Source organism: Brugia malayi (assembly GCF_000002995.4).
Source record: "Brugia malayi strain FR3 genome assembly, contig: Bm_v4_Chr1_scaffold_001, whole genome shotgun sequence".
Lineage (NCBI taxonomy): Eukaryota > Metazoa > Nematoda > Chromadorea > Rhabditida > Onchocercidae > Brugia > Brugia malayi.
In genome coordinates this window covers 11,949,381-11,976,982 of record NW_025062475.1, presented here as the reverse complement: position 1 = coordinate 11,976,982, position 27,602 = coordinate 11,949,381, and the positions used below count along the sequence as shown (strand labels likewise).

Genomic DNA, 27,602 nt, shown 5'->3' with positions numbered 1-27,602 from the left:
AAAACAATTTAATTTTATGTTAATTACAGATTCAATCAGTTTGGCTTTTTTATTATAGCTCCACTAAACTAAATTGTACATTAACTTAAATTTGAAAATTAACAAAAAATATAAATAATTCTCTTTTCATTTTGTTATTTAAAATTTGAACAAACAATTATTTCTGTTGATAATTGTTTCATTTATAATCAATTCTCATACTTTTATTACATTAGTGCTTACAAATGATAATTTATTATATTAAAATTGAAATTATTGACATTAAAAAAAAAAAAAAAAAATTGGGAAGGGGAAAGAAACGGAAATGAATTAATTTGAGGATAATTTACAAATTTAGCGAATAATTTGCGATTCAGATTTAGTAAAAGTAAATATTGAATTATATGAATTAATACTTATTTGTAAAGTAAATTTTGATTTGAAATGATATTCAGTTCAATTCGTTTATTGGTGCATAATTTATTTCATTGTTCATCGAATATTTACTATTTTTTCTAATTAATACATTAAGAAAACTAATTAATTAAATATATCTTTATAAGAAATTTTTCTTTCTCTCAAATATTCTACCTCATTTTAAAATTATATAATTTCATTTTAAAGTATTATAATAGTTTTTGCTGTATTGTAAAGTAACTCATAACTGAAAATTCAATTTCAGTAATTTTTCCGCAATGTTTTCCTGAACAAATTAAGAAAAATAATTTTTCAATCTATATCACTAAATTAAGCTTATTGTTTTCTAAATGAAAAAAAAAAATTTAGAAAAAAGAAACAAAGCTAAAATTTTGATGTCTCTTTATCATTAAATAATTAAATGCATTTTTTGCTGAAAATAAATTATTAAATTACTTTTGAAGGATTAAATCTTTTGAATATTTGGTAACATTTGTTAATGTTAAGTAATTCATTCATTCATTTTTTTGCTCTATCAATAATTTATTGTTATTATAAATTTCGGTTTTAATTCAATTTTGACATCTTATCAAATATTAATTTGATCATGTCTAGTCGTTTTTTTTTTTTTGTCAAAAATGCTCATAGAATTTGTTTTTGTTTATTCATTTGATATTGAAGAATTTAACGCAATAAATAAATATAAATAAATTGCTTTGATCAAACTAAAAACTGTTTAATCTTTGTATTAAAAAAAAGGGAAAAATTCAATAAAATAGTAAGTTAATTAAGCAAAAAAAGAAAGGAACAAATCGAATTTATTTTGTTTGCTGACAAACTTTAAAAATATTTGAATGTTACTGAAAAAAAGTTTGAATTGAAGTAATTATGTGGAAATGATAAGCTGATAAATTGAAATTATTCAAAATTTAATATAGTTACCTCATGTAAATGATAATTCATACTTTAACAATGTCTTACTTATTGTGTTTTTCTCAGAAAAAAAAAAATAAAGTTTATTTGTTTTGATAAAAAAGTTGAAGCGGAATGAAATGGAATAAAAACGAATAAGAAAGACATTTTTCAAAAAAAAAAAAAAAATTTAGTTTTTGTTTTTTAAAGTTCCATTTTTGTTATTTATTCTAACTCTTTTGGCTCATTTCATTGCTTTTTATTGATTCGTTTTTGTTTTGAAAGTTTTTTCGTTTTCTTTTCTTTTTTTTTTTTTTTGTTTTGTTTTTAAGAAAGAGGAAAATATCAACCAAATGATTATTTCGCTTGAACAATTATCAATGATAATAAATTGGCCAACAATTTACCAATTTCAACCAACCCACATCGATGTCATTTGTCAACTTTAGAAGAGCATAAATCGAAAACTGAAGCTGGAATCAATGATAAATTTAAAAATTAGAAAAACGGTCAAAGCTCGAAAGTAAACCAAAAAAAAAGAAACCGCTCATGTCTATTTCAATTAATCATTCTTTATTCTAATTTTAGTAGCAGTAGTAGTATTTCCTATTGCTGGAAGGGTAAAAAATTTTTATAAACGATAATGTAACAAAGAAAGCAAAAATTTTTGATTGAAAATTAAATTTGAATTCAAAAATTTTTATTAATAAAATTTAAATATTGCAATATTTTAATAAAATAAAAATTCAAAACATTTCTTTTTTTTTTTTTGTCATTTCATTGTTTTTTTTCTTCCTTTTCAAAATAGCAACAAATTAACAAATTGATAATTTTTAAATTTTTATTAATAAATAAATTTTTTTAGAATTATTATTACTTTTATTTAATTATTTATTTGTTAACAATTTTAATACATTTTAAATTTATTGAAAATGCTGTAAAACATAATTGCATGTGTATGTATTTGTGTGTATTATTTGTTTTAAACGAAATTTCACTTTGAAATATCTGAAATATAGGAAGAGAAAGATAAGAAAGTGATAAAATATGAAGGAAGATGATAAAGATGAATAAAAATGAAAAGAAAAAGTATGATAAGAGAGAGAGAGAGAGGGAGAGAGAGAGTTATTGTTAAGCGGTATTTGAGAAGGGATTGAAATTTTGAGGAAAGTCAGGAAGTGTTTGAGAGCAATTGGTGCCTCATAAATCATTAAGTTGAGGCCTCTTCCCTTTTCCTCTCGTTACTTTCCCGACACCAAATGTTACTTTCCGTACTGAAATTTCATTTTATATATTAAAATAAAAATCCCTCAAAATGCTAAGAATATATTGTTAAATGTAGAATTAGCACAATATTTGAAAGATTTATTTTAATTTATTAATTAAAGTTGTAAGAAATTGTTATAATATATTTGTGAAAAATCAAAACATCAATTTATATACAAATCAAAAAAAAAAAAAGAAAAAAAAAAAAACGAAAAATTAAGCCAAAATGACAAATTTTCCATGAAAAGATTTATTTATTTTATTTTTTCCAGTTAATTTATTAAATTATGCATTTTTAAATTTCATTTGCTAACTTCTATAAAATTTCAAAGACAAAAATTTTAATCAAAATTTGATCAATTATTTGTCATAAAATAAAAACCAAAAAAAGAAATCATCAGATATTACCGTAGCAGCAATATTTTTTTTTTGTCTTTTGAAATATTGTAAAATTGTAATTTATCTCTAAGTTTCACCTACCAATAGTTTTACTAAAAAAAAAAAAAAAAAAAAAAAAATGGCATTACTGTAATCTTTGAATTTACTTCTCAAAAAGTTTTTTCACTTCACTTTTCTCTTTTAATTTCATAAAAAAGAAACTATCTTTTCTTTTCAATCAAAAATTTACCAATGGTTACCTAATTTTTGCTACAAAAATTATTTTAATTCATTTTAGATGAATGTATATAATTCAAAATAATATTAAAATTAGAAAATATTACCAAAATTAATTACAATCACTTTGAATGAGTAGAATATAAAATAAATTTTATAGCAAAAATTTAAAAAATAAAAAAAAAAATTATAACTAAAAAGTAGTAAAAAAAAAGGAAGTAATTTATTTTACCGAGATATTAAAAAAAACTAAAAAATCATAACTTAACTTAAAGTTCTGATATACTTTTTCTTTTCAGTGATAAGAAATTCTGATATGCTAAATGAAATTAAAAGTTGATGAAGATGAATTTTAGATGCCAGAAAAAAAAGGACTGCTAATACATCACATTGATGTTTTGTTAAAGTTAACACTTAGCAATAATCTATTTCAAGTCGGAAACATGTAAATGAATAGTTATGATTAGAATATAATTGATAATGACAAGTTTTAAAATTGATTTGACACAAAGTTTTTACATTTTGAAGTGCATTCTAAATAAATGAATAAATTTGGAAGTTAAAAAAAAATTTTTTTTGCAATATTATTGTAAATTTTTAAATGACAAATAATTTTTGACAAAGTAATATCAAAAGCTAAAACAAAAATTTTTAAAAATGAAAAAAAATTTTTTCAATTATTTCAGTAAGTGTTTAAAATTTTATATTAAGTATTTAAATTGAAGACGAATTTTTCATTTCATACCTAAGATTAAATTAAAAAAAGGTTTTTTTTTTTTTTTTTTTCACATTGTCGTATTTTAATGCTATTTCTTTTCATCAATTACTTCTACAAATTGTTTTATTAAATTTTTTAGAGCAAAAAATTTTTAATAAAATTAAAGAAAATAAAATGAAATTTTTTAATTATTCCAGTCAAAAAAAAAAAGGTTTGGTAATGATGTTATCTTAAGAATTAATCATTATCAAAAATCATACTGTATGTGCAATATTGATGAATGCAAAAATGCTCTGATTGATATCATCTGTCATTTTAGGAGTATTTTTTACTTATCACACTTGTTTAAATTGAAAAAAAAAAAAAAAAAATTAACAAAACAAAGAACGATGATGTGAAAATAATTTGATGAGATCATGTGATGAAGAATTAAACTAAATGTTTACAAAGTTATTTGGTATATTATTGCTATCTTTTATTCAAGTAAAACTATCATCACACATCAATTTTTATCAACGTCATTCTGTTATTTATTTGTTTTATTTTTTTTTTTTTTTCGCAGTATTTTCATTTAATTCACTTGTTAATAAAAAACAAAACAAAACAAAAAATAGATAAAACAAAAAAATTTTTTCCCAATAACTTAGAGCAAAAAATTAAGTTAATATTTCAATTATGAAATATAATCATTGTAAAATTTTCATTCAATTAATCATCATATTATATCATCATTTTATTATGATTATTTTTATTACTGTAAAAATTTATAAATTAAATTTAATTTCTCTTTTTTTTTTTTAACAGTAAATTCATTAAAATAAGAGCAATATATGAAATGATTATATTGATTTATATATTAACTGATTAAATTCTTATGAATTTACTCATATCAATAAAAATTAAATTTTCATCTCAATAAACAGAAATGAGTTTCTTTTTCAAATTATCAATGCATTAAAAAAATTTTCTAGTTCATCAAACAATATATATATAAGCATATGCAATACAATGATATTTGATAAAATCAATGTCAGGAAAATTTTAATCTTAAATTTGCTACGATTTAAACTATCAAACAAGCAAAAAAATAAATTACAAGTAAAATTTTGCAAGAAGAATTTATGAAATAGTTTGATAAGCTAATATTGTTAAAGTGTTAATTTGCTATACTACTAACATATCATTGACATAATTAAATTAAATAAATTACTTAAATTACATTGATTTATAGGTGGAAAAAATTTTTCCAATTGATCATTTTGTAGTTTTGTAATATTTATTTTTCTTTTTGTGTATGTATGATAAGACTAACTTTATGCAAAATGTTCAATAATTATTTGAAATGTTAACCATATCAAAAGTTACTTTATCATATACAATTAGTTAAAATTGCTGAGAAGTATTTAATTGTTTAATTAAAATTTTTTCTTTCTTTTTTTTTTGTTTGATTTCATATGAAAAATTTGAAATATTTATTGAAATAATATTAAACTTTGAATTATCCTACTTTTTAGCTTATTCTTATTGATAAAAAATACATTTTCCATTCGTTTTTTTTTTTTCTCTTTTTTGTATTGAATATTTATTTATTATAAATTAATATATGAAATATACAAATATATGGCAGATAATACCATATATGCAAATTGCAAACTGAAAAGATTAGTGTTTAAATTAAATGAATGACCTTAATATTTACTCACAATATAATATAAACAATATAACACACACACACACACACATACACACACATACATGCATACATAAATAGACAAATATAGAGATTGTGATATAATACCGATATCAAACTTATCAATCTTCTGATGAATCGATCATCTTAGCAATGAAAACAATTAAATCATCATTGGTAAGCATAGCGGTATACATCAAAAAGGATTTCCCTCTGGGAAGGATTAAACATTGATGAGATAGGAGCAGTAGTAATAATCACTTTTAATCCAATTATTGTATTATTTAAAGTATATATATATATATGATTTGTCGTTTAATCATATATCAAACATTTTCAGTGTTACATTTATTTCAATAATTTTAATTTGCATAAATGCAGCAGTGTCCTTTATATGTCCTTCATTTGTTGCATTAATTATAATACCTATTTAGTAATTCATTTGTAATCATTTGCATTTCAATGGTATAAAATGAATAAATAAATAAATTATGTTTAATCTTTAAAAAGTTAAGATATATATATATAAATGTAAATAATTCTCACTATATTTATTCACATTTTTTTGAAATTTTAATTAAATAAAATTAAACATTAATTTGTAACTTTTTTTTCGTTTCATTTTTTTTTTTTTTTGACTATAAATTGCTTTTCAAATTTATTTATAATTATAAATTAATCATTTATTCAATTTATAATAATTAGTTAAACTTTTTCAAATTAAAAAAAAAAAAAAAGTTCTCATATCCGATTTAAGTCCTTTCCATTCATCCATTCATGTCTTATTTCCTTCCTTCCTTCCTTTACTCATTTTATCATTTCATTTCCGATAATTATCTCCCTCCCTCCCTCTCTCTCTCCCTCTCCCTCTCCCTCTCTCTCTCTCTCTCTCTAGATATGATTGTTGTAAAGTAAACATTTTATAGAATCTGATTGAATAACAATCATTTATCGCACATGGGATAATCCGATAAATACTTCCTTCTGATATTGGTTAATCTCCTCTTAAAAGTGCCATGTGTTATTTTTTTTTTATTTACTTATTTGTTTGTTTGTTTGTTTGTCCTACAATATTTTACAGTTTATGTTATTTCATTTTAATTTATTAAAATATGAAATGAAAATCGGAATAAAATAAATTTTAGCAGCGAGAAAAAAAAAATTTCTATTAACAATAAATTTAATGCCGTATTCAAAAGCAAAAAAGAGTGAATAAATAATAATAATAATAAAAAAAAAAAAAAAACTCAAATACTGATTGGAATAATATTTAAAGCTTTTGAATAAGCTTTTTTATTTTATATTTTTAAAGTAAAAAAGAAAAATAAGATATTACTAAGAAATACAGAAAATTTAAAAAAGAAAAAGACTATTTAATATTTCAAATATACAAGCAATTTAAGTATTAAAAATTTTTCATTATTAATTCTCAAAATATCGCTATGCTGGGTTGTATACATATTTTCTGTTGTCGATCTACTAAAATGTTATCAATTAAATGATATCAAGGTGAAAATTTATCAATATAAAAAATTTAAATGAAATTAAAAAATTGTTAGACTAAAAGCGAACAAATGAATGTATATGAAAATTAAAACAAAAATATTATTTATCACTTTCCTCTTTTTATTCCATTTTTTGTTTAAATAATTATTTATTTATTTGTTTTAACAAAATTAATCTTGCACAATAATATTTCACAAAAAATTTAACAAATTTTCGTTTTTCGTTTATTATCAATTTACTTCAAATAATACTTTATCATAACAATTCAAAAAGTTTAAGTTTTAAGCAATAATTTTTGAATTAATAAAATATTTTATTGAATATATTTCATTTTAATTGACAAGATTAGTTATATAAAAGACAAACAAATGAAAAAAAAATCAAACTGATAACTTTTTAATTTTTCATTATACAAAAAGTTAAAACTTTTTATCATTTATTATCACTTAAAATAAATAATTAATTAAACACTTTGCGTTGCATTTTTCCCTTTCCATAACTTTTTCCAATTCCTTAATTTATTACTTATTACTACTATGGCAGTTCAATCTTTTTTTTTCTTGGCTAAATAGTTTTTTTATCTATTGTGAATATTTTTAGGCTTATTGAGATTCAGATCTAATTGTCTCATACTGATCCTTCCTCGGTATCTTTGTCGGTAAACCACCGCCATAAAGGACTTAATGACACATTTACAATAATGAATGAAAATTGGAGTGTATAAATCCCTCTAAATAAATGATTAAAATGATTAATGCTGTGAATAATTTAGAACAAATGAAAATAATTTAACAAAAACAAATTTTTTGTTTTATATTTTATGCAAATTATAAGCAGTTTCTTTTTTAATTTTGTTATTTTTTTTTTCAAATTTTTAAAGATTTATAAATATTTTCATTGTAATATTAATAAAGAAAAAAAAAAGTAAGTGATAGAGAGAGCTAGAGATAAAGAGAAAAAGTGAAAGAGAAACAAGGAATTTTTTTTTTAAATTTTTTAAAAAAAATAAAAAATCCTTAGAAGTTTAGCTTAAATTTCCACCATAACAGATATTAGCCTGAAGAAAAAATATTCAAAATTGTGCCACTCATTGATGAAATGACAAAATGACAAATATATATTTATGTTTGCAGAACGTTCATTAAAAGCAGACAGAGAAAAATATTAAAATATAAATTAAATATAAAAGAGCTAAATTTGAAACTGAATGAAATTAAAATGAAATTAAATAAAATTTGCAGCATGCATGGAATGGATGGAATGGTTTTAATTATCAAATTACAGAATTAAATTTAATTTAAACAGATATATTTTTATTGATTGCTATGTAACATTGAATTTACAATGGAACAAATGGCTTTGGTTAGTTATAGTTTTATTCTCAAGGGATCGTCAGCCATTAATCCGGTCACCAATACATACACATACACACACACACACATATACACAGGCACTTGAAGAGTTTTGATTTACAACACCAACTTGGTTAATTTGATAGATTTTCGTCAACCTTTGACCTTTGCCATATGGTCATATTCTTAATGCGCTAAGTTACAGTTGCCATTCCTATAAGAAAGCTAAAGTATTTTTTTGAAAATTTCCCAAAAAATTAATCTTATCAAATAGAATATAAGAAATTTTTTATATTAACGATTGGGCTCTACTTTTTTTTGTTCCTGAATAATTTTTTATTATGCTATAATTACTAATATGAAATGATTATAATTTGGTCAATATATTATTGCTTGTCCCGCCAAAACTTAGTTTACGGGTAAATTCTAACATCCGGTTTAGTTAGTTAATCATTTCAAATGTATCCGGCCAGCAGAATTTGTCAATACTCAATGCATTTTTTTTTCCTTTCCTAACATTATAAAATTGATATCATTAAAAAAGTTGTAAAATTTCTTTTTTGCTTTAAATCTCACATTTCGTTAAAAATTTTGTTCTCTATTTCCTGGCTCTTTTTTTTAATTTCTAAAGTTATGTGTTTTTTTTTTTAAAGTCAAAATCATAAAAGTTTAACTTGCAATGAATGATAAAACACTTTTGTTACACTACCTATTTTCATTGGCAATGAATAAATGAATTTTGAATAAACAAGTAGATTCAAAATTATAAATAAAAGTATGGAAATGCAGCAATTTATAGTCACATATTCATGATCATTTTAATAAGCCTAAAATTAGCCCTAAATAGAGCTTTTATTTAAGCTATCGGTGTGATTATTTAGGAAAATGCAATGTAATAAAAACGTTTACCAAAAAATTATTTCTAAAAATTCGTCCATTTCATCTACATCTATTCAAATCATTCACATTCATCTATTTATTTAGTAAAACTGCCTTTTTTTCTAAATATTCATTTGCTTTTTGCCTTTTTAAGCATTTTAACCAATACGTTCACTGCATTAGATATTATCGATTTATTTTTAACAAATGTTAAAATTTCATTCGACTTTTTTGTTTCTCGCCCTTTCCTTCTCTCGCTGCAAAAATTTTCAAATTGTACAAATTTACAGTAAGTTTATTTTGACAAAGCTATTAATTACTGTCATTAATCTATCTTTTCCTGCTTTTAAAAATTTCACCTTAGAATTCATAAAAAAAAAAAAAAAAAAAAAAAAAAAACGAACCAGTTTCAGCTATTAAAAGGAATAAGAACAGGTATTCTTGTCAAAATACTACGTTTTAAAGCTCAAATTAATACTTTCCTGAATTATTCTTAGACGTTAATTAAAAATTCGGATATAAATATTTAATGGTGGTAATTTATCGATAATAGATTAATAGAAAACAGTTATAAAAATTTATTAACCTTTGATAATGTATCAGATTTTCATGATAAAAAAAAATGGATTTAATTATAATTTAAACATATTACTTGTACTGTAAAGTATTTGGAATGATAAAAAGTCATTGATGATTGAAAAATTTTTAAATTTGAAAAATACAGTATCCTAAAAGACCACACTAGTATTCCTATCACTGTTGTAGCATGAAATACTGTGGAAAATTTAGAGATATGATAAAGCGGTAATGTTTTTACTTTATGATACTGTATTTGTCAAATGGAAATTTTTTATTCTTCAAAAACATTTTTATAATATTAAATATTTCGTGGCACCAAATAATATGTTTTTTTTTTTTTTTTTTTTAGTTCAAAATTTTAATGCTTTAGCAAAGGTCAGTAAATAATGAGAATAGTAATAGTGATAACAGGAAGAGTAGTAGTAGTAGTAGTAACAATATCGGTAATCAGAAAATGTGATCAGTAAATGTTATAAGGGTAAGTTTTGATGGTGATGAGTGACAGTTGTTGATACTAATACACCAATATCGGCAAGAAAGGAAATGGGTTAAGAGAGGATAATCAAAATGATAGTAGAGAGATATCGGTATGATAAAGAGTTGTCGTTTGATTGCCAAAATGTTGATTCTAGCAAAACGTATCGTTACTATCACAATTATCATTTATCATTCACTATTACAATTGTCGCTTTTTTTCTTTCTTTTTCATATGATATTAAAGTTGACATTAATTGAGAAAAAAAAAAAAAAAAACTTAGTTTACTTATCTTTTTGAAATTATATCTTACTTACATGTCTTACACCTTTTTCAAATAATTTTTTTTTAAACGAAATCAAATTATATATGATTTGTTTAAAGTTAAAATGGTGAAATTTCACTCAATCATTTGAATTTATAATTCAATCAAATACAATTTAATATCTTAGGAAAATTTTTTTTCAATTTACTTAAATAATTCAATAAATTTAATTGATATGTATATTTTTTTCATCTTCTTAATCAATGTAGTAAAAAGCTTAGCTGTACTGATATTTCATTTGTTTGAAAGTTTGAAATTTATAAAAATTTGCATAAACATTTTGAAACAAAAGTCTTTTTTTTTTTTTTTCAAATGTTAGTTAATTATAAAATATCAACAGAAAATAATATGAAAAACATTATTCAATCACTTATGCTATTCAAAATGTATTTAACAGAAATTTAGATTTGAATAAATTGGATGAAATTGTCGAAAAGATAGTAAAACTTTTTTCATCTTAATACTAACAGCAATAATTAGTTGTTCAGACAGTAAGAAATTTTGGAAACGCCCAATACAAATGATCAAATGAATGCGAAATTACGGATGTGATCAGTTGGTTACGATCGTAGTGATTTAATGAAAATTTAAACCAAAATGATTATTTAAAAAGAAAAAGGCGACAAAGAAGAAGAAAGCGACGAAGTAGTAATGGAAGAGGAAAAAGATGAACAATCTATCCATCCATTCATCTATTTCCATCAGTTCAGGGAGGAATTACTAAAGAAACAAAAATTATTTATTTCATTGTACGAAATAATTCAATCATAATGAAATGATAGGTAAACATTTGTGAAAAGTTCAACAAAAAGAAATAAAAGTGCTATCGTCGAGAAATATTTCACAATCAGTTTGATAAGATCATTTTTGTTGTGTATAATATTTCAAAATGAAATCTTTTAGAAACATTTTTCCTTTTCATTTTTAAATTACTTATTGTAAAAATCACATAATTAGTTATTGTAAAATATTAAAACTAAATGTGAATAAATCAATTTTAGCATAACTTTTCACTTCAACCTTTCTTTTTTCCTTTTCCTCTTAGCTGTTCTCTTTCATTTTATTTCCACTTTTATTAACAATTTTTTCTTAAAAAAAATGCATTATACGCATTTATTATTAATTCATCCAATAATTATTCTTTTTATTAAAGTGAATGAAACTAAAAAAAAGGGAAAAATCACATTGAACAAGATGAGAAAAAAATATTTATTTCAAATTTATCTAAAAATTAACTTGTTAAAAAAATTAAAAAATTTTTTATCCATCCAAACACACACACAAACACAAAAAAACGAAAGTTTTTCGTTTTTACAACGAAGCAAAACTATCACATGTTCAATGAAAGATAAGCAGATAAATTTGTCATTTCGGTTGCTGAAGGATTTTCTATCATTCATTTATTTCATTTCATTCACTCCACTTCATTCATTCATTTCATTCATTCATTCATTCATTCATTCATTCATTCATTCATTCATTCATTCATTTTTTTTCATTCATTCATTCATTCATTTCATTCATTCATTCATTCATTTCATTCATTCATTCATTCATTCATTCATTCATTCATTCATTCATTCATTCATTCATTCATTTCATTCATTCATTCATTCATTCATTTCATTCATTCATTCATTCATTCATTCATTCATTCATTCATTCATTCATTCATTCATTCATTCATTCATTCATTCATTCATTCATTCATTCATTCATTTCATTCATTCATTCATTCATTATTCATTCATTCATTCATTCATTCATTCATTCATTCATTCATTCATTCATTCATTCATTTTCATTCATTCATTCATTCATTCATTCATTTCATTCATTCATTCATTCATTCATTATTCATTCATTCATTCATTCATTCATTCATTCATTCATTCATTCATTCATTCATTCATTATTCATTCATTCATTCATTCATTCATTCATTCATTCATTCATTCATTCATTTCATTCATTCATTCATTCATTCATTCATTCATTCATTCATTCATTCATTCATTCATTCATTCATTCATCATTCATTCATTCATTCATTCATTCATTCATTCATTCATTCATTCATTCATTCATTCATTCATTCATTCATTCATTCATTCATTCATTCATTCATTCATTCATTCGCCCATTCATTCATTCGCCATTCATTCATTCATTCATTCATTCATTCATTCATTCATTCATTCATTCATTCATTCATTCATTCATTCATTCATTCATTCATTCATTCATTCATTTTCATTCATTCATTCATTCATTCATTCATTCATTCATTCATTCATTCATTCATTCATTCATTTCATTCATTCATTCATTCATTCATTCATTCATTCATTCATTCATTCATTCATTCATTCATTCATTCATTCATTTCATTCATTCATTCATTCATTCATTCATTCATTCATTCATTCATTCTTCATTCATTCATTCATTCATTCATTCATTCATTCATTCATTCATTCATTCATTCATTCATTCATTCATTCATTCATTCATTCATTTTCTTTCATTCATTCATTCATTCATTCATTCATTCATTCATTCATTCATTTCAATCATTCATTCATTTTCATTCATTCATTCATTCATTCATTCATTCATTCATTCATTCATTCATTCATTCATTCATTCATTCATTCATTCATTCATTCATTCATTCATTCATTCATCATTCATTCATTCATTCATTCATTCATTCATTTTCATTCATTCATTCATTCATTCATTCATTCATTCATTCATTCATTCATTCATTCATTCATTCATTCATTTCATTCATTCATTCATTCATTCATTCATTCATTCATTTCATTTCATTCATTCATTCATTCATTCATTCATTCATTCATTCATTCATTCATTCATTCATTCATTCATTCATTCATTCATTCATTCATTCATTCATTCATTCAATTTCATGACAAGATAAAAGATGCATGTTTCTTTAAAATTCAGCAATTTCTTTAAAATTTATCTATTTTAAAGTAAAAAAAAAGTGAGTTATTCTAATTTAATTTTGATTAACTAACTATTTACTAATTAAAGTTTCATATTTTAATTTTTTTCACAGTTTTCCTTTCTTGCATTTCTTTTTCAGTATTTCCTTTCACGGATAAAATTTTTAAAATAAAATTCGAAAAACCAAAAACGAAAAAAAAATAGCAAATCAGGTTTTTCTCTAAATTTCATCATTTCCTAGAAAAATAGACAATAAATTAAATTTTAGGAGAATTGATAGAAAAAAAAAGCAAAAAATAAAGAAAAGAAGAAGAAGAAACAATTATTTAGTTGTATAATTTTTTGGATGTATGTAATACAAAGAAATTTAAAATTTAAAAAGAAAAAGAAAAAAAAAAAGCTGAATTTTTTGTTTGAAAATTAGCGCTTCATTGTTCTTTCAACTAAATTATTGACTGACATATATGTCACTGTCCACAGTTAAATAGTAATGCAAATTCGGGCTAATATTTCATAATTACTTTATTTTTTGCTTTATTTTAAACTATGATATTAACATAAAAAGTATTTAGCTAATTTCCACTCATTGCTTTTTATTTTTAGACATAAATTTCTTATATTTTCCGATGGTTAAACAAGCAAAAATGTTTGTGTCAATTTGAATGGGCAATTTCACTTTAGACAATTTTTATTTCAAAATTCTGAAAGTGAAAAGAGTGATGGAAAAAAGGGAAATACAAAAATTTTTACCTTTTGAGTTTAGATATGCTATGAAATGGAAAATTTTATTGCGCATTTTCATGGCTAATTTAATGGGTAGTTGTTTAATCGTTTAGAATGTTAATTAATTTATAAATATATATGTAAATCAACTGTTGTTTCCACTTTTTTTAACTACTAAAATGAAAGGTAAAAATATTTCTTAGTTGGAATTTTGAATTAATCTTTAAACTATTACCTTAGTATTTTCTGATTAGAATATTAAGCAATACCAGGTATAGCTTAGGTATAATAAATACAGAATGGTAATGATAATTTGTATCTTTAATGTCCGACATCACTAATAACAATATAAAAAACTGGTAAGAGATTTTTGCTATTAATCATACAAACGAAATTAAATTGTATGAGCGAAATATTTACCCATCATTAAGGGCAAAAAATTAAGAAATAAAGAAAGGATTTATTATCATAGTACATATATACAGATTTCAATTTTTTAAGCGATATCAATTCGCAATCAAATAGTGTACTTGAAAATCTTGCTAATCATATAATTTATTAGCTTGTAGTACTTAAAAATAAAAATGAGCAAAGACGATTAAAAATTTTTGAAACGAATTAATGATTTGAAATTATTTTATTTACAAACAAAAAAAAAAAAAAATTGGGAGAGAATTCAAAAAAAAAACTTGAAAAATTAACCGCAGTGAATCGTTTAGATCATTTTCTTTTTCTTTTTTTTTTTCTTGAACCGTACGGAAAAGACAAAATATGGCGCCGGAAAGAAATGTAATGTTGATGTTTAAAAATATTTGAAATTGGAGCTGATATAAGATAATTTGTGTTCTTCATGGATGTCTACATACAATCTGTACGTGTATGTATGCATGTGTTTGTATGTGTGTGTATGTGTGTGTGTGTATGTGTGTGTGTGTGTGACGAAAAAGAAAGATTAATGAGACTGAGCTTAAATGAAGCGCAATATGTAACAGTTTAAATTACAATAACCGCCACTTTAAAAAAAAAAAATATTTCAATTTTAATCTGATAATATCTAATAATAATATTCATTTATTTCAACATTATTTTTTTTTTCATAAATTTTATTATTCTTTTATAAAATTTCACTGTTTTTTTTATTCACTTTTTTTTTTGAATGATAAATTTATAACGTAACGGACACGTACGTATTCTTTTCTTAACACGTAACGTACCATTTCATAACAATTATAATTCACGTATTATACTTTTAATAATATACGTTTTTGTAGCAATCAGAAATATTTTATTATTCAGGAATAAATTTATTAAAAATGTTTGAATGAAAGATATGAAAGAAATCACCGTAGTGTGACAGTTATGTGATTGGTTATCTCAACCACCAGAATTACACGCCCACTAACATACGCATGCACGCATCAATCTTATCCTGTCTTTTACTCCTACTTTCTCTCTCTATATATGCATGTATGTACGTACGTGTATGTGTGTACGTATGTGTTTGTATATATATATGTGTGTATGTGTGTGTGTGTGTGTGTGTGTGTGTGTGTGTGTGTGTGTGGTGTAGTTAAATGACAGACTGCCTAAGTGATATGTTGTACGACGGTGTGATTTATTGCTCGAACAGCAGCAGTAGCAGTAGCAGTATCGCATCGCATCGCATCGTAGCGTTTGTTTAGTTCGATAGGGCTGAATCTTTTCAATTTAAAAATTGCGTTTTAATTTTAATCCTTTCTATGAATAAGGAAGTAATGAAGAATCAATTCATATAGTTATTTAATTATTTAAATTACAATTGCAATAAATAGTCATTTAAATTACACTGATAATAACAGATTTTATCAGTGATAATAATTAATGACTTTCATACTGATATAAACACATATATAAATGTACGTATATATATATTTTTTCCTTTTGTTGAATAATTCTTTAATGATATATTCATATTTATACTTATTATACTTCATTTTATAAAAATACTTATTGTGTATACTTTACCTATACCAGCAATTTTAAGTGATAACAAAAACTTATAGCATACTTATTATTTTAACTTTATTTATAGTAATAATTATAGCATTATATGAAGTGTTACATTCATACATCTGTACTTATAATAATACTAATCAAATATTTATAATCTTAATCGTATTTATAATTATAAACAAAAATGTATGAATACATATTTAGCATACTTACTTGTACTCATAATTTTAACTGTATTTGTAAAAAACACTTATAGCATACTCACTTATATGTATAATTTTAACTCATTAATAAATGATACTCTTAAATAATCATCAATGATTATACTTGTTGCAAAAAATAGTACATCACAAAGTACATTCTAATTATTTAAACGATCAATGATTCATTCTTTTCAACTATAATTCTACTTTTTACATTTTTTTTTAAAAAAACTTTTTTTCTTTGTTATTATAAATGCAGTGAACTTATACCATTTTAAAACATAACTTTTGCTAAAGTATATTTATTAAAAAATATTCCTTCTTCTAGGCTAGTGAATTCATTTCTCGATGAGTTGTACCGAATCTTACATTGGTTCTTCTAGTCCACCCACCACTTATCCACATTATGCTGACTGGTCATCGTCCGGTGGTTACATTTCCACCTCGGTAACACCTTATCCACCAACCTCATCATATGGTCATCAATTACCTCCACCAAGCACTTCACATTGGATTACAAATGCTACAGCTAATTATGGTCAAAATCAATCGACAACTAATGCTAATCCTATCCAACAATCTCATTCAACTACTTCTACCACTGCTACTACTGCTGCTACGGTTGCAGCTGCAGCTGCAGCTGCTACAATTGCTGCAAGCACCGCAAATACATATAAATGGATGCATATTAAACGTACCGTCACTAAATCATCAGGTTTACATTTTATCATACTTTTTAGTAAGTAATTTTTCATGTAATATGATCAGTGATCAAAATAATACGATCATTTCGGATATTTCACGTATGCTACGTGATCAAATTTTAGCGTCAATACGTGTAATCGTTATAAAAATAGCACTATTATACAACAAATTAACACTTTAAGCATTAATTCTAAAAAGAAAAGAAAAAGCTTTAAATGAATACCTAATTAATCAAAATTTCGAATTTATTTCATTAACACATTGAAAAGAGAAGAAAAGAAAAAGAGCAAAGAAAAAAATAAATATTTATAAAGTACTGTCTAAATTTTTTACAAAAAAAAAAATTTTTTTTTCAATTGATATTTAAAAAAAAAAAAAAAAAAAAAATTAAAATACAAATAAAGAAAAAAAATAGACTATTAGAAGCAATATCATATAATCAAATAAATAATTTTTATAGTACCAAAACGACGTGTAGTAGAGGATACGAATGCGATACGTACAAATTTTACCACTCATCAATTAACAGAACTTGAAAAAGAATATTACACATCGAAATATTTAAATCGAACAAGGCGAGCCGAAATCGCATCAATCCTACAACTAAATGAAACTCAAGTAAATATCATGCTGTTACCGTATCTGATTTATTCTATCTCTTCTATAAAATTATTGACAGAAAAATTTTCAGATAATAGAAGTAAAAGTATTAGTGGTTAAAGAATAATAGATAAGAAGTAAACATGAGAGTAGTAAAAATAACTAAATCTTATCATCTTATCGCTATCTATTTACTGTAAAAATATTTGCATATAAATTGCAATTAAAAAATACAAAATAAATTAAATTTAATTAGTTTTTGATATAAATTATTTTTTTTTTTTTATCACATCTTAATGTTTTTCTCTTTGATATTCTTAATGTAATAATAACATTTTCTATTTTAGATATGCAAAATTTGTATAACATATTGTTTAAACTATTTAATGAAAAAAAATGAAATTCAAAAATTAAATTCTACTTTTTCTGATATTTTTGTTTTTCTTTTTTTTTTTTTTTATATATAATTATCAGGGAAAAATGACAAAATTATTTATTAATTTGTCTTTTAAATTAACATTCAGGAAAAAACTAATATCATACGTTAATCAGAAAGAAATCAATATTTGTACATTTCAAAGATTATTTTTTCCATCAAAAGCAGAAAAATTATCTTTACGTATTGTACGCATGTCAAAATGTCTAATAACCTTGATTTAACTGAAAAAAAAAAAAAAAGAAGAAAAAGAGAGTAAATTTATTGAAAAAAGTTCATAAAAAGTGTTGTCAAATCAAAATAAATTAGTGCGAATTAAAATAAAGTACTTTAGGTCATTTTCATCGTCAATGAATTATCTTTTATGTTTAAATATAGCAATTTTTAAAATTAACGACGATAATTCATTGAAATAATTTTGAAGCGTTTTTTTTTTTTCTTTTTTTTTCTCGAGGCATTAGTCATTGAATTAAGCTATGGTCTACAAATCTAATATTACACTTACTGTTAACACTTATTATTTACTTTCATCTTTTTCTTTTTTTTTTTTTCTAGCAAAACTAAAAATACTACGAAATTCTAATCGATTATAATCCCTAAATACTAACTCTACTAATCTACTTACGATTGAATTCAATATTAGTAAGTGTAATTGATACTAATGAAAATGTAAAAATGTTTATTTTATTTTTTTGTTCTAATTATATCTTTCATTTTCATATGATTTGTTTTTTCCAAATTTTAAAATTTGCTAAATTATTTATAAAATTTTTCAACATAAAGCTAAAAAAAAAAAAATCCAATATTGTTAGCTATCTTCTCCACTTCACTCATACTAGATCAATTTTCAATTTGTTTGACATACGATGAATCTATGCTCTCATTGGTTGTCAGATTGAAACCAAATTTCCAATTTGTTCTAGAAAAAGACTAATCTCATTGTAGCTATTGTTAGCTTTAGCTTTAGCTAATACTATACTATCTTTCATTTCTAAATGCATGAAACATTTCAAAATGAAACGAAGAAAAAAAGAGAGAGAGAGAGAAAAAAAAAACAAAGAAAGAAAGAAAGAAATTAGCCTATGGATGATTGAACATACAGTATGATAAGATGAAAATTTTATTAATGTAATTAAGAAATTAACTTTAAAAGTTAGATTAAAATTAATGATACGGTAATAAGCTAATAATTATTGGTACGTTAATGATTACATCTGGTATAATTTCATTTTTTTGTTATTAGGAAATAATATTAGTATCATTCATGAATGAACTTATAATAAAGCTTTGGAGAAAGAGAAGGGAAAAGAGAGAGAGAGAAAAAAAAAAAAAACTAAAAAATTGTGTCTTTAAATTATTAATAAAAGTTAAGAAGATTTCATAGCTTTAGTAATTATTTAGAATTTATACGATGATACTTTATGATCATTATTATCATATCATGAGATATCATGAAATTAATAGCAGTTTTTTTTTTTTTTTTTTTCATTATACGAAAATTATATACCAGATAGATCAATACAAATTATTTGAACTTAAAATATGAATTATTTTCATTTAGTATTATTCATTAATTTAATACTCATCAATATTTGTTCATTAATTTTTGCAATTAAAATTATTCATTGAATTTATAACTCATTATAAGAATTTATGATGCTAGAGATGAAATAAAAAAATTATTCATAAATTTAAACCATTTCATGAATTTTATTTTTTCCAAAAAAAAGAAAAAAAAGACAATGGGAAAGAAAGAAATTTCTAAAATTACAAATCATCGCTTGGGAATGTTATCATAATGAAGGAACCAAAAACAGATTTTAAACAAAGTTGCTTTGTCTCATGGGAGATCAAAAGAGTTAGCATAAATAAAAAGATAAGAACAATAAAGTAAGTGAGAACAAGTAAATATATAAACAAATGTTTTTATATATATAGTTAAAAGATTAGAAATAAATTTCAGGTAAAAATATGGTTTCAAAATCGTCGAATGAAAGAGAAAAAACGACAAAAAGAGCAAGCTTTCCTGGCACGTGGTGGTATACCGTTGACACCATGCAAAGCACCTCCACAACAGAGAACAATTAATAGGGATGGTACCACCTGGTCCTCCGAATCGTCTTCTGGTACTCCCAACGATTCACCAAAACTAATACCACCATCTCTATGAGCTAGCTATAAATATTGGGCTGGATGACATATTGGCTAATTAATTGCTTCTTTCAGCCGCCAACTATTCGATGTAATGTAGTGTGTAGTCATTTTCAACATTAATCCATTTCATCGGATATATATTTTTCTTTTTCTTTTTTTTTTTTTTTTTTTTTTTTTTGCACCTCAAATTTTCGAGGGTTGGTCTCAATTATTAGTTTAGGTGTTTTATTAAATTCGAAAATATTTACTATCAGATTTGAGTAAATTATCTGGGATTTTTGCATTTGTTAATTCAGTCTAATAATTGATAAAATTAAAAAGTGATTGTGTATTTTTTATTTTTTTTTTTAATTGATAAATTTGTCAAATTAATATAAAATTTGGTAATGTTAAATAATTATGATAAGAACTCATTCTTGTATTTGTTCAAATAATCTTTAATATTATCTTTTGTTCCTTTCAAAATCATTGCTAAGCAAATTTTCCCTTCGGATTTCTTCATTTGTTTTAAAATTTCAAACTCAAAATCATTTCTCACTTGTTTACATTTTAAGACTATTAAAATTATTTATTAAATTTGACTCGATGATTTTGTAAAACATATTGAAGGCTTTTGCTACTCTTAATTATCATATTTTATTATTTGATTTCAAAAAAAAAAAAAAATCAGCAACAGAAATCACAAAAGTTATTTGATAAAAATTTTTTCGATTAAAAAATTATGTGTATTATTCAAATCTCAAATGAAATTAACTTTGACTTTGACATGATACTTTGAAATTTTAAAAAGTTAAAATTTTTTGATATTTGCTTCGTAAATTGATAAATCAACAAAAAGATATGGAATTTTGGTTGCCAAAAGAAAAGAAGAGCATTCGAATATTGTTATGATTTAAATTAATTTATGTACAAAAAAAAAAAAAAAAAAATAGAAAAAATTATTTTTTTGCAAAGTATTCTTTCATTTTCTATTCAGGTTATCATTTTTATCTTTACCTGCTAAATTTGTAAAATTTTTCATTTTCGTTTTATTGTCTTAATATTGCAAACGATATGATTGCCATTTGCTTTGAAATTTGAAATCTTATTCATGTTTGTTTTCTTTTTTTTCTTTTGTTCACTTTTACGGAATAATATTATTTAGGGTAGGTAAAAAGTATTGTTCAGATTGACAGTTTAAAAAAAAAAAAAAAAAATGAAAAAGGGCGCATTATTTCTTTCATTTCTTATCCTTTTTAAAATTGAACAAAAATATTTCATACCTTTTTTTTATTTTTTCTTTTTTTTTTTTTTGTAGGATGTTAATTGAAGAAATGAACTGCTCTGAACATTTGATAGGAATGATAGTGGGCGATAGGTTACATAAAAAAAAAAAAAGAAAGAAAAAAGTAGAAAACAAGTTTTTACGTATCAACGAACCGATTAAATTGTTTTAACTTCCATTTATAACAATGAATTTAAATTTGAAATTTGAAATGCACTAGTCTGCTGTCTTATATGATTTGTGATAATTTTTATTTTTTGATATTTTTAACAAAGTGTCTTAAAGTTTCAAGTTTGCATGATTCATTTATCAACACTCAGGTGTGAATTAGTTATAAGTTAAATTTTTTTTTTAAAAAAAGATTATCAAAAATATTGGAATTCTTAAAAGGATAAAATGTAAAAATTTGGCTAAAATATCTGAAATAAATTTCAGTATTCTGATTAAGCAATTAATATAATTATGCAGCATGCAATTATATCAAATTCAAATTTGATATAATTGCAGATGTTTATTGCCTTATCAAAATTCATTTTTTTTTTTTTTTTTGCATTTAAATGAGAAAGATCATCATTCAAATATGAATAAAATATAATAATTAATTACTTCAACAAAAAGTAATTTTGTTGCAGAATTTATTTCAGAATAAATTAATCATAAAAATAAAAACAAAAACAAAAAGGAAAACAAATATGATCAAATGAAGCTATTTTTTTAACTTTATTATCATGCTTAATGTCAATTTATACCGTATAAAATCATTTTTACATCATATCATCAAATATTTTTCAGTTTGAAAAAGATTATACCTTCTTCTGAAAAAAAAAAAAAATTTGTGTAAAAATCAAAGGAAGAGAGAGAGAGAGAGAGGAAGGGAGAGAAAGACAAGAAGGGAAAATAGAGAATACGAGAAAAAAAATAGGAATATTTTGTTTGGAATGATTGAAAAGTACCTACTTTTAAATTCTGGCAGCAGATCATAGCAAAATAAATAGGAATGAAAAAATAAAGAGGAAGAGATAGTGGAAGGGAGAGAGAGAGAGAAAAAAAAAAGGAGAGGTTGAAGAAATTTAAAAGAAAAAAAAAAAGTGGAAAATGTTTAGAGAATGATAGTTGAAGAAAAGAATGAAAATTTCGCATGATGATGATGAGTTTAAATCAGTGATCTTGATTTGTGTATTATAAATGTGAGTAATAGAACGGTAACATCAAAGGATTTCTTTTTTTTTTAAAAAAGAATGCACTAGATGACAGTTCCGCTTTTCAAGATTCGGCAAGTTCCTTCGGGTTTTTCTCTCTCTCTCTCTCTCTCTTTCTGTCTCTCTCTTTGTTTCTCTTTTCATTTTTATCCCTGCTAACACTTTTATTTCTACCACCCAAAATGAAAGAAATGAATTGATTGATGTGTTAAAGTTAAAAAAAAAAGAAAAAAGAAGAAAAAGATGAAAAAACAAGGGCAAAGTCAATTAGTTCCAGTTTGACAAACAAACAACCTGAAATTTCCCTCCTTTCTTTCAAAAAACAAAAATAAATGTTTGAAAAGTAAGGGGGTAAAATAATAAAAAGATGATTTTCTAATTAGATACTAATATCATTTTTACATATTTAACTTTACAAAAGTATGAATAAGTAAAATGCATAAAGTAAAGACTATAACAATTCGATGAAAATTATAGATAAGATGAAATTTGTCGATGTATTTCATTTTAAGAGGAAAAATTTCTAACCTTTTTTTTTCAATCATTTTTTTCCATTTCTCTTCTGTCACCCTCTCTGTCCCTCTCTGTCTGTTTATTCCTATTTCTTTCTCTTTCTTCCGTTAAATTTATTTTTCCCGAGAAAAATTTCCATATTCTATAGTTATAGTTATAATTAAGCATCGTAACTTTTTTATTTAAACGAAATGAACTAAGTTTTAGCATAAAACTTATGCTCAAATTATAGGTTAAGTATAGCTTACCTATGTTTAAAATTAACTTTAGATTATATAAGCTATACTTAGGTTGTATAAGCTTACTTATAGCTATACTTAGATTATATAAAAGAAGGTAGAAAAAAGTTTTGTGATTTTATTTATCTTTTTTTTTCAAATTTCTTTAAAATATTTAATAAAGCTGTGAATAGAATTTGCTGTTGATAAATAGCATTTGCTTCTTATTTTAAAATATTTGAAAATTTTTAGTAAAAAAAGTTTTTTTTTTTTCATTTTTATAATGGCTAATGAAAAATTTTTTAAAATTTTAGGAAGGCAAAATTAAAAAAATTTTGAGTGAAATAAATTCTAAAACAATTTAAATATTTATTGGTTTAAGGAAATAATTTGATTAAATTAATCTGAGGATTTAATTGTTCTTTAATGCAACATTCATTTTCAAATTTCATTGTTTTAATTTGAAAAAAATTTTGGACGGATCATATACAATTCGTTTTTTAAGCAGAAACTTGGATTAAAATTCATTCATTTAATTAAATGCTTATTTTTTCAACGAATTATTAAAAATTTATGGACTGAAAAGTTTTCCATTTGTTTTTGGTTTCAATATTTCCTATGTTCAGTTTTTCAATCGATGAGATAAATTTGATAAAATTTCAAATTAAAAAAAAATTTTTTTAAAGAATTTTTATTAAATATATTCTTTTTCAAGCGTTAAATTTCATTTGTTCGTTTCTTTTCTTTTTTGCTATAACACATTGAAATTTTTAATTGAATTCGAATTTGAATTGGTTTGTTTTTGGTGTGTTTTTGAATTCGAATTTTAATATAATAGTTAAAATTGAAATGTTTTTATTTGCTCGCATCAATTGTTATAATAATAATGAACTTTTTTCTTTGAATATAGATTTGTATTTAAATAAAATGCAATTGTATTATGAATGCAATGAAATGTAAAAAAAGAATAAAATTTTTTTTTTATTTTTAAAAATGAAATATTTAAAAAAAGAAAGAAAAAACACACATATAATTCACTATTCTATCTTCATTTTAATTTTTAATTTTTTGTAAAATTTTTAACCATAAGCTGTTTTTGTATAAATTCTCGACAATTTAATGACAATTTCTTGCTTAGATTATGCATATATTTTTTTTATCTAAAATGTATCTATGAATATATTCAAAAAATTTTCTGCTAAATATTCTAAAAATTATATGTTTTTTTTTTTTTAAATTATACTACCTTTTTTCTTTTCTTTTTTTTGAAACTTGACAATTATATTAACAAATCAATGATGGTCATATAAAAAAAAAAAAATGAAACTTCAATAATCCTTTTGATAGTAAATTTGATTATTTAAATAAGAATTTTATTAATATAAAAATGAAATTGATGTAATTTAAATTGAAATAAAATTGAATATAATTGAATGTAAAATGAAGTATTGTATTATTTACTAAATTATTTCAATTCTAACTTATGCTACTATTTCAAATGTAAATATAGTTTTGTTTCATTAATCTTTTTTTGTTGTTTTTCTACTCTTATAAATAAAAGGTTTTTTTCTTTTGTGATAAAGTGTCAAATTACTCTATAGAGAGAGAGAGAGAGAGAGAGAGAAAAAAAAAGGGATGGAAAGATTGGGAAGTATTTATTATATATCATTTGCATATGGTAAGCTTTGTTTGCATTTCGCTTTTTGATGACTACTAAATCCGACACAATAGTATGCGGAATTTGCATATAAGAAGTTTATCCTTTGATATGCGATGATGAATTTTTGTGATAATTAAATTGTCTAAACAGACAAGAAAACAAATAAAATAATTCAAAAGAAAAGAAAGAGAAAAGAAACGAAGTGAAAAAAAAAAAAAAAAGCCTTGAAAATGTTTAATCTTTAATACTTCATCTTTATTATAATCAAAATATCCTTTTAGAATTCCTTTTTTTTTTCCTCATTCTTTCTTTCTTATTTCTCTTTGTTTGTTTGTTTGTTTGTTTTTTTGTTCTGTTTTATTTTATTTTTTGTTCTGTTAATTATATATGCAACAAATATTTATAGAGAATGAAAAAAAAAAAGCCATTTCTCTTTTGTATTTGTTTTGTTTTGTTTGTTTGTTTTTTTTTTTTAACTTGACGATAAAGCTAGCAATAAATCTGTGAAATATATTATTAACAATATTAGCTATTAATTAAATTTTATTTTAAATACATTGATTGAAGATGAAACAATTCATGTGGAAATCGTAAATATTTAAACAAAAAAAAAATTTTTTTCTCGAAGTTAACATGCAATTAACAAATTATAAATAATAAATGTTTAATAAGAAGTAAAATCATTTATGAAAACTTGAAAACTTTTTAGTCCTTTTTTTTTTTTTTTTTTGCAGGATGTCATTCATAAATATTATCATTTGAAAAGTTTTTTTATCATTTATCTTAGCAACACTTAAATTTTTTTCTTTTTTCAAAATTTTAAAAATTAATACATAAACAAAAGATAATGATGAAGAGATGATACCGTAATATATCTAAAACTAATTGCATCATATATGAGACAAATAAACAATGCGAATAAATAGTTCATTGAGGCATGTAAATAGCATCTGTAAAATATAAATTAGACACATTTGTTGCAGAAATATAATTGAATTGAATGTAATTGAATACTTGAATTGACAAAGAAAAGATTGATTGTATTTTAGGATTAATGAAATAAAAGTAAAATGTAATGAGTAAAATGAATAAATGATTATTGATTGATTGATTGATTGATTAAAATTTGTTAAAAGTGAGATTATATCATATCATACATTCATTTATTTTCATTACTTTAATCCATATTAATATTTTTTCTTCTATTTCATTTAATATGTCAGAGGCTTCATTGATAAGAATTGATAAATTTGCTGAGCTAAGAGAAAGAGATTAAGCTAAGCTTAAAAAGATTATTATAGCTTAACTTTAGCGCATATATTCAAAACTATGTATTATCTATTTCTCGTATATTTGTATGTGTGTGTGTGTGTGTGTATGTGTGGATGTCAGATTGATGTGTAAGAAGTTTTGAGGATAAGAAAAGATAAAAGGAAAATGACCGCTTTAACTGATGATCAGTGAGGATGGGCAAGAGGGAGGGTGGGGAGATCAGCGGGTAAATGAGATCAGGGAATGGGCGCAAATGCACCAGATCTCAATCTTTGACATCAATAGCATTAGAACAGAAGCACTAGCAAAAATGCTCAATGTGATGATATTTTTGTTGTAATCCAATTTGATAAATGGGACCGATCTTTTTTCTCTTCACAATATACAATATTAAATATTACCAAATATATTTTTTTTTTGCAAAATTATTAATCAAAAAAAAAAAAAAAAAAAATCATTCAATAATTGATATATTAATATTATTTTATAATAGTTGAAATAAAAATAAATGAAAAATGGTAGCAAATTGCAAATAAATATTAATATATAATTAAAATAGAAAAAAGTTTTGAAAGAGAAGTATGAAAGGAAAAAAAAAAATTTAGTAATTTTTTAAATAACAAAAATCTTATCATTGATATTTAAAATTTTAATCAATATTTTATCAATTTTAAATTGACAAAGTATTCATACATTTTAAAAATTTGAATAAATAATAAAAATCAAATATTGATAATCGAATAGAATTATGATTGCGATACTTTAGTACTATTAATTTGTTATAACAATTCGAAATCACATCAGGTATCAAAAATAGTTACTTAAAATGAATGCTACGTCTATAATGATATTATTTTAATCAGTAAATAGTAATAATCAAATTTAATTTAACTCATCATAAATCAGAATTTTCAATATTAAAAAATTCCTTAATATTTTTTACAGTTTTTAGATATACTTTAAGAATCAAAGAA

At 22.8% G+C, this 27,602-nt stretch overlaps 1 protein-coding gene and 1 further gene across 3 annotated transcripts; one reads left to right on the top strand and one right to left on the bottom strand.

Annotated features, from left to right (window-relative positions):
- Positions 1 to 16,955: 16,955 nt before the first annotated feature.
- Bma-ceh-13 (Homeobox domain containing protein) lies at positions 16,956 to 20,518 on the top strand (the record flags this gene model as incomplete). Of its 2 annotated transcripts, none has more annotated exons than XM_043077571.1 (3): positions 16,956 to 17,322; positions 17,773 to 17,930; positions 20,312 to 20,518. In XM_043077571.1, 3 exons carry the CDS (start codon positions 16,956 to 16,958, stop codon positions 20,516 to 20,518), a joined length of 732 nt encoding a protein of 243 aa, XP_042933505.1. The 2 variants fall into 2 exon arrangements, with proteins under 2 accessions (XP_042933505.1, XP_042933506.1); XM_043077572.1 differs by having other exon boundaries at positions 17,289 to 17,322.
- Positions 20,519 to 26,893: 6,375 nt separating this feature from the next.
- On the bottom strand, positions 26,894 to 26,966 carry Bm15590. The gene has a single exon (XR_006227975.1). The product of XR_006227975.1 is annotated as a pre-microRNA Bm15590 (primary transcript).
- Positions 26,967 to 27,602: the final 636 nt, after the last annotated feature.